Source organism: Phyllostomus hastatus, unplaced genomic scaffold (assembly GCF_019186645.2).
Source record: "Phyllostomus hastatus isolate PE091 unplaced genomic scaffold, TTU_PhHast_1.1 phas_contig_64, whole genome shotgun sequence".
Taxonomy (NCBI): Eukaryota; Metazoa; Chordata; class Mammalia; order Chiroptera; family Phyllostomidae; genus Phyllostomus; species Phyllostomus hastatus.
Genome location: NW_025333928.1, coordinates 12050366 through 12062059, shown reverse-complemented (window position 1 = coordinate 12062059; position 11694 = coordinate 12050366). Strand labels below are relative to the sequence as shown.

General features: G+C 49.6%; 1 protein-coding gene across 1 annotated transcript; it reads right to left on the bottom strand.

Moving 5' to 3' along the window:
• Positions 1–374: 374 nt before the first annotated feature.
• On the bottom strand, positions 375–2174 carry LOC123825586 (tryptase beta-2-like). The gene is made up of 6 exons (XM_045849124.1): positions 2098–2174; positions 1822–1882; positions 1503–1674; positions 1125–1390; positions 805–968; positions 375–730 (listed from the first exon to the last, which is right to left on the bottom strand). The coding sequence occupies exons 2-6, from the start codon at positions 1880–1882 to the stop codon at positions 566–568; spliced, it is 828 nt and encodes a 275-aa protein (XP_045705080.1). The 5' UTR covers positions 2098–2174; the 3' UTR covers positions 375–565.
• Positions 2175–11694: the final 9520 nt, after the last annotated feature.

Below are 11694 nucleotides of genomic sequence, written 5' to 3'. Positions count from 1 at the left end.
CATGCACACTGAGGCCTGGGGGCGCTGGGGGGCTTTGGAGGGAGAGGCAGGGCCCTGCCTGGCTGGAGGGACACAGGGTGTGGAGGGGCCAAGGCCACATGCTGTGACCCCCATGGCTGGGCACCTGGGCGCCCCTAGAATTGTCTAGTAAATGCTCTGGGTTGCTTTCCGTGTCCTGAATACAGGCGGCTGCTCAGCACAGAGACATGAGCCCTGGGCACCAGGGGCTGGGGAGGGGGCTGTCCCCACCACAGTGCCCAGGGCTCAGGGTCCCAGGGAGCCCACAGTGACAGACAGTGGCTGTGCTGGCTGCCCCGGCCCCGCCCCTGCCCGTCAGGGATGCCCACAACCAGAAAGACTGCCACAACCACAAGTGTTCTCCATGAGCTTTAATGGGGGTTGGTGCTGCCACCTGCTCCCTGGGCTGAGGGTGGGGAAGGCGGGGGGATCAGCGCAAGGAACAGGGAAGGTGGTGAAGGTGCACCTGGGAGGGCAGGGAGCAGGGGTCTGGGGACGGGAGGGGGCTGGGTCCTCCACGGACCAGGTGGCAGCCCCAGGGGCAGGCTCAGGGCTTCTCAGGGACGTACTGGCGGATCCAGTCCAGGTAGTGGGTGACACGGGTGTAGATGCCGGGCCTGTTGGGCTGGGCACAGCCTTCGTCCCAGCTGACCACACCTGCCTGCAGCCAGGTGCCATTGACCTTGCAGACCAGGGGCCCTCCAGAGTCACCCTGGGGAGGAGAGGGGTCAGCAGTGGCTGCAGAGGCTGGGGTGGGTGGGGACTCTGGGGAGGACAGGGGCCCACCTGGCAGGAGTCCTTTTTCTTGTTCCCGGCGCACATCATGTCGTCATGGACGATCTGGACGTTGTCCCCCGTGTTCAGGCCAGTGTGGTATTCCGAGTCACACATGCTATTTTCCACAATGGGGACCTTTACCTGCTGCAGCGGGTATGGCGGTGGTAGGGGTTCTGGGGGTGAGAGGAGAGCATTCTGCCTCAGTGGGGAGGTGATCACTCTCCTCAGGCAGCTGCTAGGGCCCCTCCCCCAAAGGGAACCCCAGAGCTGGGTCATGGATGTGAGCAGTCCCCACTTTCCTAAGCCCTCCAGCTGTTCCCAGCACTCACCTGAACTGCTCAGATTGCCCCAGCCTGTCACCCAGCACAGAGTCCCCGGCGGGAAGGTCTCTGAGGCAGGAGGCAGAGTGACCAGCTGGACGTGGCTGGAGATGCTCACGGGGTCCGCAAGCTCCAGCAGGGCGATGTCCGCCCCATTCGGAGGTGTGTAGTAGTTGGGGTGAGTAATGATCCGGCTGACAGGCAGCAGTTTGTCCCGGTAGTAGAGGTGCTGCTCCCGCAGCTGCACCCTCAGGACTGCAGGATCCGTGGTCTCCCTGGAGAGAGGGGGCACCCACTCAGGGGGCTGAGCAGCCTCCTCTCCTGGACACCTGGGAAGGAGGGTGGAGCCCCGCCCTCTCCCACCCACCAGGCCCCCGGGACACTCACGGTCCAACGCAGTGGGCAGCGGTCAGCACCCACTGGGGGTGGATGAGGGAGCCCCCGCAGATGTGCATCCAGTACTTAAGTTTGAGCCTCAGGCTCACCTGCCAAGGCCATTTGCTCCCAGGGGCCTCCTGCCCCCCGACAATGCCCACTCTCTCCAGGGCCTGGCTTGGGGCTAGGGCAGAAAGCACACTCAGGACAGGACATAGCTTGGCCCCTGTGCCCACACAAACCCGGGCTTCTGTGAACCCACCCACCCATAGTGGGGCCTGGGGGTGTGGGGAGAAGGGCAGGGACAGGGCTGGCCTGAGTCAGGACTCACCAGGGGCTGCATGGGCCAGGCTCAGCAGGAGGGGCAGGGCCAACACCAGCAGGCTCAGCATCTGCAAGGAGCAAGGAGGGACTGTAGGGCCCAGCTGGGGGCTGGGCCAGGCAGGGGTCTGCAGGCTATGGGGTGCAGATGGAGTTGGGGACCCCAGGGTCAGGGAGCAGTCGGTTCAGGCCTGGTGGAGTCTGAGGCCTCGCTGCGGCAGATCTGAGGCTCAGCTGCTCCGAGTCCTGACACCCAGCTGTTGGGGGTTTGGCAGGGCGTGCTCACCTCGGCCGCTCCGTGCTGCTATTGCCCAGCCAGCTCTCCCTTCCCCATTTATCCTTGCGGGCCAGGAGGGGGTCAGAGGAGGGCTGTGCAACCCTCCTTTGCAGTGTGGAGGAAGTGGGCGATTCAGACAGAGACTTCCATGTGACATATGTCCCCACTGCCCAACCACTGATCTGGGTATCATAGTTCTCATGGGTCCCGATCACCCCAGCCTGTCAGCCAGCACAGATATGCACCCAAGCAGAGGTCAAGCCACCTCACTGGGTGGGTCCTGGCTTCCTAGGTTCTGGTGGCTGAGATGCCTAATCCAGTCTGGTTACGGCTGAGAGGAGAGGAGCTCTAGTACCCATACAGTGCCCTCCAGCCCCTTCCCCCCCACCCCCCCGTGTGCCCGGGCCTCCTGGTCCTGCCACAGACTAGGAACTAGACATTGAGCATTCCTCTCCCTTTCAGCCAGCTGACCCCTGGCACTGTGAGAGCTCCGCTTCCAGCTTCCAGTATTAGACCCCTCTCATCTGCCAGGTGCAGAGAGGACTCCCTCCAGAGGCCTTCAGGCATGCTGCATGCAGGGACAGTGGTGCTGTCCCGACTCTATGCAACCAGTCACTCCCACCCCAACCGTCTACCCACGAGGAACCCATGTCTGTGGGCCACCCTTAAAGAAGTGCAGCGTGGTGCTTTTGGGTCAATGACACCATTGTCACTCCTCCCCACATCTTTGTATTCACAAGTAGGGCTCAGTCGCCCCCACCTCACTGCCAGGGAGGGGCCGACACAGTCCCCCTGGTCCACTTTGGGAGGGAACAACCCTGAGCGTCCTCACCCTATTGCCCTCACGCCGAATGCAGACCCGATTCCAGGTCCAGCAGTCCATGTGTGCGGGCTATCTGAGCAGTTCTGCTGTCGCAGTGGGGCCTTGTTATCTTGGATGTGAGTGCCATCAGCGGAGGGCCAGGCAGTTGGAAGTGACAGTGAGATAACAAGCAGCCAGTGCCAGCTTCCCTTGGACACTGCCCCAGTCAGGCCTCACCACCCCTCCCTGCAACCTCCTGACCTTGCCTGTCAACCGTCCCATCTCCTCACTCTCCCCTGGGCCTCCTGGTCACTGGGGCCTCCTGCCAACCTCCTCCTTCCCGGCACTTTTGAACGGCCTGCGTGCCCACTGCTATCCAGGTCATCACCAGGGATGAGGTCAGGGACAAAAAATCATCTGACTGAAGCAGGCAGAAGGATGCCTGGAGCTCACAGAACACGTGGAATATTTTACGTTCCGCTCACCGATTTTGATTTGGGTTGCCTGCCTGCTTTCTTATTGTTGAGGTTTAAGAGTTCTTTGTATATTGAATAACAGTTTTTAATCGGGTATGTGCTTTGCAAAGAATTTCTCCCAGTCCGTGGCTCATCTTTTCATTCTGTTAACATTATCTCTTACAGAGCAGAATTTTATAATTTTTATGAAGTACAACCTGTCAGTTTTTTCTTTCATGGATCATACCTTCAGTGTTGTTTCTAATGTTATCTGCTAGAAGTTTTATAGTTTTGCATTTTACATTTAGGTTTATTTTAAATTACTAAACCTAAATGTTAGGTTTAATAAACCTAAATTAATAAGACTTAATTCAAAATGGTCTATTTTGAATTAATTTTTGTGAAAGGTCTTTGTCAAGACTCATTTTTCTGCATATGGATATTTAATTGTTGATGACTATTGGTTGAAAAGAGTGTATTTTCTCCACTGAATTGCCTTTGCTTCTTTGTCAAAGGTCAGTTGATTCCGTTTCTGGGCTCTCTGTTCTAGTCTCTAGACCTATTCTCTCTAGAGAGATCTAGTATCTAGATCTATTCTAATGATACGTGTCTATTCTCTCATCAGTATCATTATCGACCTATAGCAAGTCTTGAATAGTGTCAGTCCTCCAACTTTGTTCTTTTTCTTCAATATCATATCAGCTGTCCTGTGTCTTTTCCATTTCCACATACACTTTAGAATCTGCTAGTAGATATTCACAATGTAACTTTCCCCCAGTACTGCACCATCTTAATTATTAAAATTGGAAAGGATGAGTTTTCCATAATTGTTCTTTTTCCTCTAGACAGCCATAGATGGTCTTGGTTATTCCAACTCCTTTATCTTTTCATATTAACTTTAGAATTGGAATGTCCATTTCTGCAAAAAGTAAGGCTGCTGGGATGTCAATTTGGATCACATGATTTATATAAATCAATATAGGGAGAACTGATATCTTAATAATCCAGACATGTGACCTATCTCTATCTATTTAAGGCTTTTAAAATTTCTTCCAGCCCTGGCTGGCGTAGCTCAGTGGATTGAGCGCGGGCTACGAACCAAAGTGTCGCAGGTTCGATTCCCATTCAGGGCACATGCCTGGGTTGTAGGCCATGACCCCCAGCAACCGCACATTGATGTTTCTCTCTCTCTCTCTATCTCCCTCCCCTCCCTCTCTAAAGAAATAAAAATAAAATCTGAAAAAAAAACCCACTGGCATCAAAACAAAAATCTTATAAAAAAATAACATTTCTTCCATCACTTTTTTGTAGTTTTTGATGTAGAGACCTTGCACACCTTTCATTATATTTATTCCTAGTGTTTAAATTTTTGTATTCTATGGCAAATAGTATTATGTTTATTTCTCAATGATTTAGAAGTAGATATTTAGAAGTACAATATTTCTGCATTGTGTCTATTGATTTTGTATCTCACAGTCTTGCTAAATTCATTTATTCTTGTGTTGGTAGAATGCTTTGACTTTTCTGTGAACATAATCATGTTACCCAGAAATAAAGCAGGTTTGTTTTTGCCACAAGCCCAGGTCCCTCTGGAGTCCTGCAGTTCCCTGCTTGTCCACCAGAGGAAGCCCTAGTACTCCCCTTAACACCTGCTGGGAGGAGCTGTGCACTTGCACTTGGGGAAGTGGAGGAAGCTGGCTGCCTGCCCACCTCTTACCTGCCCATGGGTCATAGGGGTTCAGGAAACAGGGGGACAGGTCTGGCTGGGATGCAGGACTGGGTCTGTGACTCTGAGAAGTGGATCCAGGGCTTCCAGTCAAGATGGCAGCACAGGCAGACATGGCTCACCACTTTACACAACCACATCAAAATTGCAACTAAAATATAAAACAACCGTCACTCTGGACCATCAGAAATTGAGTTGAATGGAAATCTGACAACTATGGAATTAAAGAAACCACATCCATCCAGACTGGTAGGAGGGGCACAGATGTGGAACAGGCTGGTCCTACAAGCATGTGGTGGATAAAAATTTGGGAGGGATATCTTGAGAGCCAGGAGTCCTAGGCCCATACCAGGCCCCCAGTCCAGGGTTCCAGTGCCAGGAAGATAAGTCCCCATAACTTCTGCCTGCAAAAACCAGTGGGGATTGAGTTGGTAGAAGACACTTCTGGAGTTCCAAATGGTTACCCTTAAAGAACCCACATGTGGACTTACTCAGACTCATTATTTCTAAGCTCTAGCACCAGGGTAGCTGCTTGAAAGGCACCAGTGGCATACAGGGAGGACCTGAAGTGTCTGGGATCAAGGCAAGAGCTTTGCCTTGACAAAGGTGACAGTTTTCTCTGAGACAGAAAGGTGGGCAGAGGCCATTGTCTGTTTTCTGAGCCCTCTCTCCACAGAGCCACAAAGCTGGCAGGCAGGTGCCATATCTGAGACTCCATCAACATGGATGACACTGTTTGCCCCACCCTGGAGATCCCCTGTCTCCATTCCACACAATTTATGGGCCCATTCAAACTGTTAACTGTGACTTTCCTGTGTGAATGGCTGGTCTTGTCTCAGGCTTCACAACTTCCTAAATCCTATCAAACAAGCAACAGCCAGCCTCAGTGAGCCCTAACCCCTGTACCACTTGCTAAGTGGCCCAAGGCCCAGCACCAGCAGCAGTCAGCCTAGATTCACAGCTTGGCTTCCCCTGAGAATCTTCAAGCCTAGCACAAGTAGCAGCCATCTCAGATTGCTTTATAGCTCAGGCAGGATGACCCCAGGCAGAACCCAGGCAGGGTCTGACCTTGGTCTGCACCACCCAGAAAATCCTAGTGCTTGAGCTCACAGTGGAAGCTACAGACCATGTTGGAGAACTACCACCCTGCCTCTGCACAGGTGATCCTCCAAGGAGGGTGGAGGTGGGTGGTCACTGGTCACAATCAGTCCTTGCAGCTGACTGGCCAAGATAAATCCCTCCCATTGACCTGCCAACAGCAATCAAGGCTCAACTACAAGAGGGGGGTGTACACAGCCCACATGAAGAGTGCACCTTGAGTACCCAGCTTGGGTGACAGGGGAGGCTGTGCCATAGGACTCTAGAGGAAACCTACTATATTATGCAACACTATCAAGACAGGAAGTTGCCCTGGCTGCTGTAGCTCAGTGGATTGAGCACAGCCTGCGAACCAAAGCATTGCAGTTTCGATTCCCAGTCAGGGCACATGCCTGGCTTGCAGGCCACAGCCCCCAGCAACTGCACATTGATGTTTCTCTCTCTCTCTCTCTCCCTCTCTCTCTCTCTCTTTCTCCCTCCCTTTCCTCTCTAAAAATAAATAAATATCTTTTAAAAATCTTTAAAAAATATTTCACTGTATCTTAAAAATTATAAAAAGAAGACAGGAAGTCATAGCAGCTCTACCTAGTAAATAGAAATAAACACAGGGAGGCTCCCAAAATGAGGAAGCAAACATAGCTTAAATGACAGAACAAATCAAAACTCCAGAAAAAGAGCTAAATAAAATGAAGATAAACAATCTATCAGATGCAGAACTCAAAATACTGGTTGTAAGGATGCTCAAGGAACTTAATGAGGACATCAAGAGCATAAAAAAATATCTAGTCAGAAATGAAGAATACACTAATTGAAATAAAAAACAATTTACAGGGAAACAACAGTGGAGTGGATGAAGCTGAGAATCAAATCAATGATTTTGAACATAAGGAAGCAAAAAAGAACAACCACGCAGAACAACAAGAAGAAAAAATAATCCAAAAAAATGAGGACAGTGTAAGGAGTCTCTGGGACAACTTCAAGAGGTCCACCATTCACATCATAGGGGCAGCCAGTAAGAGAAGAGAAAGAGCAAGACATTGGAAATCTATCTGAAAAAAACAGTGAAAGAAAACTTCCCTAATTTGGTGAAGGAAATAGACATGCAAGTCCAGGAAGCACAAAGAGTCACAATTAGACAGATGCAAAGAGGCCCACTCCAAGACACATCATAATTAAAACACCAAGGGCTAAAGATAAAGAGAGAATCATAAAGCAGCAAGAGAACAGCAATTAGTTACCTGCAGGGGGCTTCCCATAGAACTGTCGGCTAATTTCTCAAAAGAAGCTTTGCAGGTTAGAAGGCATTGACAATAAACATTCAAAGTCATGAAAAGCAGGGACCTACAGCCAAGATTGCTCAACTCAGCAAAGATATCATTTAGAATCGAAGGCAGATAAAGAGCTTCCCAGACAAGAAAAGAATTAAGGAGTTCATCATCATGAAACTATTATTATATGAAATGTTAAAGGGACTTAAGAAAATGAAGAAGATCAAAACTATGAACAATAAAATGGTAATAAATACATATTTATCAACAATTGAATCTTAAAAAAACCTAAGCAAACTAGAAAAACAGACACAATCATGGATATGGAGAGCATTTTAATGGTTGCCAGATGGGATGGGTGTGGGGGAATGGGTGAAGAGGTGAGGGGATTAAGAAGTACAAATAGGTGGTTACAGAATAGCCATGGGGATGTAAAGCACAGCATAGTAAGTGGAGTAACTAAAGGACTTACATGCATGACCCATGGACATGAACAGTGGTGTGGGAACTGCCTGAGGGAGTAGGGGGCACTGGGTGGAGGGGGACAAAGGGGGAAATTTTGGGACAAGTATAATAGCATAATCGATAAAATATAATTAAAAGAAAGAAAAAAAGAAGTGGATCTGGCCTCGTGGGAATGATCATGGGGAATGAAAAGTGTGGATGGGGAATGCTGAGTCAGCAGACTCCTGCTTTATGACCTTGGCAGGTGATTGCATGGCCCCTGGTCTCAGTTTCCCCACTAGAAGAAGATACTGAACTGGGCCAGAACCAGGGCTGCTGTCATTATTTTTCCTCCAACCTGGCATGTAGCCCATGTCCTCATGCCATTGGTGCTCTTCCAGGAGGAGGGAGAGGGTCATAGGTCCAGAGGTAGGGAGAGACACCCAGGCTCTGTGCAGAGGCAGGAATGAGGCTGCAGCAAAATACTGTTCACCTGGCAGGCCCTATGCCCTCAGGAGTCATCCTGCAGGTAGAATTTGTTGAGGAGCCAGGAAGCTGGTGAGCCCTCGGCTTCTGCCTTACTCCCCTGGGCTCACCTGGCAGCCATCCCCAGGGTCCCTGGGCCAGCATAGTCCTGGCTGAGGGTCTCTGTATCCACAACAATGACTTCCACCTCCTGCGGACTCTCAGGGGGCTCCAGAGGCTCTGGGGGGACAAGCTGCAAGAGAAGTGGGGTCACCAGACCTGCACTGTGGAAGTCTCTAACAAACAAACCTGCGCATGATGACCCTGGCTTTCACTGGAGGGTCACATGCTGACACCTTTTAGACTTAATATAAAGCTTCAGTGATTAAGAGAGTGCAGTAAGAGCACAGAGTGATGTTTAGATCAACGAAACAACAGTCTAGAAAGAGAAGAGATGCCATATAAAGGACCAATCATTTTCCAGAGAGGAAAAAGATGGCTTTCTTTACAAATATTTCTGGAATGATTGTGTAATCCATGTGGGGAAAAAAAAACCGTGAGCCTTGACACTTGCCAAGTAATATACACAATTTAATTCAAAATGTATCATAGATTTAAATGTAGACATTAAAACTATAAAACATCTGGGAGAAACTGTAGCAGAAAATCATCACAACCTGGAAGAAGGCAGAGGGGACTCAAAAACTGATAAATGAGATGTCTTCAGAATTTAAAACTTACCCTCTGAGTGACACTGTTAAGATGATAAAAGTACAATCCATGGACTGAGAGAAAAATATTTGCAATACATGTATCTGACAAAGGACTTATATCCAGATTCAGTATGGAAAGAAGGAAGGGAAGGAGGGAGGAAAGAAAAGAGAAGAAACTCTTACAACTCACCAAGAAGACACCCTACCCCATTAAAAAGTAGATAACAAGTTGGTGCTGATAGTTTATCAGAGAAGATGTTCAAATGATAAAGAAGCACATGGCAAGATGCTCATCCTGCTTACTCATCAGGAAACTGCAGACTAGAAGGGACACTGCTACTCATCCACTGATATGGCTAGAACAGCAGTCTCCAACATTTTTGGCACCAAGGATGGGTGTCATGGAAGAAAATTTTTCCATTGACCAGGGTGTGGGGGGGTGGCTTTATAGCCTTCCACCAAAAGCAGCTTAATTGTCACTTACCACTCACTGATAGGTTTTTTTTTTTAAGATTTAAAAAATTTTTTTAGACAGAGGAGAAGAGAGGGAGAGAAACATCAGTGTGTGGTTGCCTTTCATGCTCCCCCTACTGGGGACCTGGCCAGCACCCAGGCATGTGTCCTGACTGGGAATCAAACCAGCCACCCTTTGGTTCACAGGCTGGCACTTAATCCACTGAGGCACAGTAGCCAGAGTCACTGATAGGGTTTTGATGTGAGTCTGCAAGCAATTGATTTATTATGGTCTCTGTGTAGTCACACCTCTCTCCACCTCAGCTCATCAGGCCTTAGATTCTCATTAGGAGCAGCAACCTAGACCCCTCACATGTGCAGTTTACAGCAGGGTTTGCGCTCTTATGAGAATCTAATGACACGTGCTGATCTGTCGGGAAGCTCAGGTGGCAATGCCGGCGATGGGGAGCAGCTGTAAATACACACGAAGCTTCACTTGCCAGCCTCTCACCTCCTGCTGCAGCCTGGTTCCCTACAGACCACGGACTTCTGCCAGTCCATGGCCTGGGGGTTGGGAACTGCTGGGCTAGAATGTTTCAGTCTCTTTCCACTCTTCTACCTCCCCCTCCCTTTCCTTCTGAATGGAGCAGTCTGAAGCCTGGAGCAGGGCAGGGCAGGTATGTTTTTGGTTAGGGGTGGTGCTGGGGATTATGCTTCCCCAAGTGGGGGCCAGAGTCCTCTGGGAGGGATTGACCAAAAACGTCAGTGAATTAAGGACAGGAACCAGGTCTCACATGTCAGACCAGGCAGGCCAATGTGAAGAGGGAGAAACTGAAATAAACTCTTTGCTTCAGGATTGGGGAAGGCTCATATTTCAATATATAGAGAGAAATATGGGTGTGGTATGTATGCACATATGTGCATACATGTGCATGCATGTTCACGTGCACTTGCTTGTGTGTGCATATGTGCACATGTGTGAGTGCACATGTGCACACACACATTCTCTGGCTCTGTCCCAGAGCCATCAGCAGCACCTTCTCCTGCATCTTGGGTCTGAGTACCATTTGGCCCTGGGAGGAGCTGGACCCCCTGAAGGGGTGACTGAATCTGGAAATTCTAAGGGCTGGTAGTAACCTTGTGCAAGGAAATAAAGACAGACCTCCACAAAAAGATTTAAACAGCAATGTGCCCCGCAGCTTTATTTACAACAGCCCAAATACGAAACAACCAGAAGTCCATCAACAGGTGAGTGGAGAAACTCACCGAACCGTGGTACTCCCTCCAATGGGGTACCACCTGGCAACACAAAGAAACGCAAATGCAGAAGGTGACAAAACATCTACCTGTGTTACCAAGGTGTGAAACGAGTTCCCTGGAGGGGGTGCGGAGAAAAAGGGCCGACCTAAATCCCTCCGGCAATGAGTGGTGACTGCGAGACTAGGAGCACAGGCACTTCACACAGCACAGCACCCTGGTTGACAAAGTTGATTCCCACAAGGGTGCAGGGTGACAGTCCATTAGGTACACTGGACAGGGACAGGGTAGGGACTGGACGGAGGGTGGCGGGAGCTGGGTCCTCCCTATCGGGGAGGGGGTTGCAGACAAGCACTGGAGGAGACGAGAGAGACCCGTGGGGATGGGTTAGAACTGGAGACACAAGTTTGAAGTTACGGATGGCTACGTGTGAAGACAACTTACATGCGTGTGTGTCTGCACACCAGTTAGTGCACACACACTTGCTTCTCTCAGCTGAGGGCCTAGAGGCAAGGACACCCCAAGAGCAACCAGCTCCCCAGTGCCCAGAAAGCATCTAACAGCATCTCCATGAAAAGGAACCGGGGTCCTTGGAGAAATGGCTGATTCTGGGACTGAGGCGGGAAATGTACAGGATGAGCCTGGAGTCTAAAAACTATCACAGCCCAGAGGAACCTAAGGAGACGGGACAAGTAGATGTCATGTGGGGCCTGGCTGGGATCCTGGGACAGGAAAGGACATTGGGGAAAAAGTAAGGACATTTGAATAAACCAGGGATTTTAGTTAATATAATGTATCATATCGTGTCATTAATTATAACAAATAAACCATACTATTGTGAGATGTTAATAATAGAGGACATTGGGTGCACGGTGTAAATCTAAATCTGTTCTAAATTTAAAAGTAATTATAAAAAAAGGAAGCA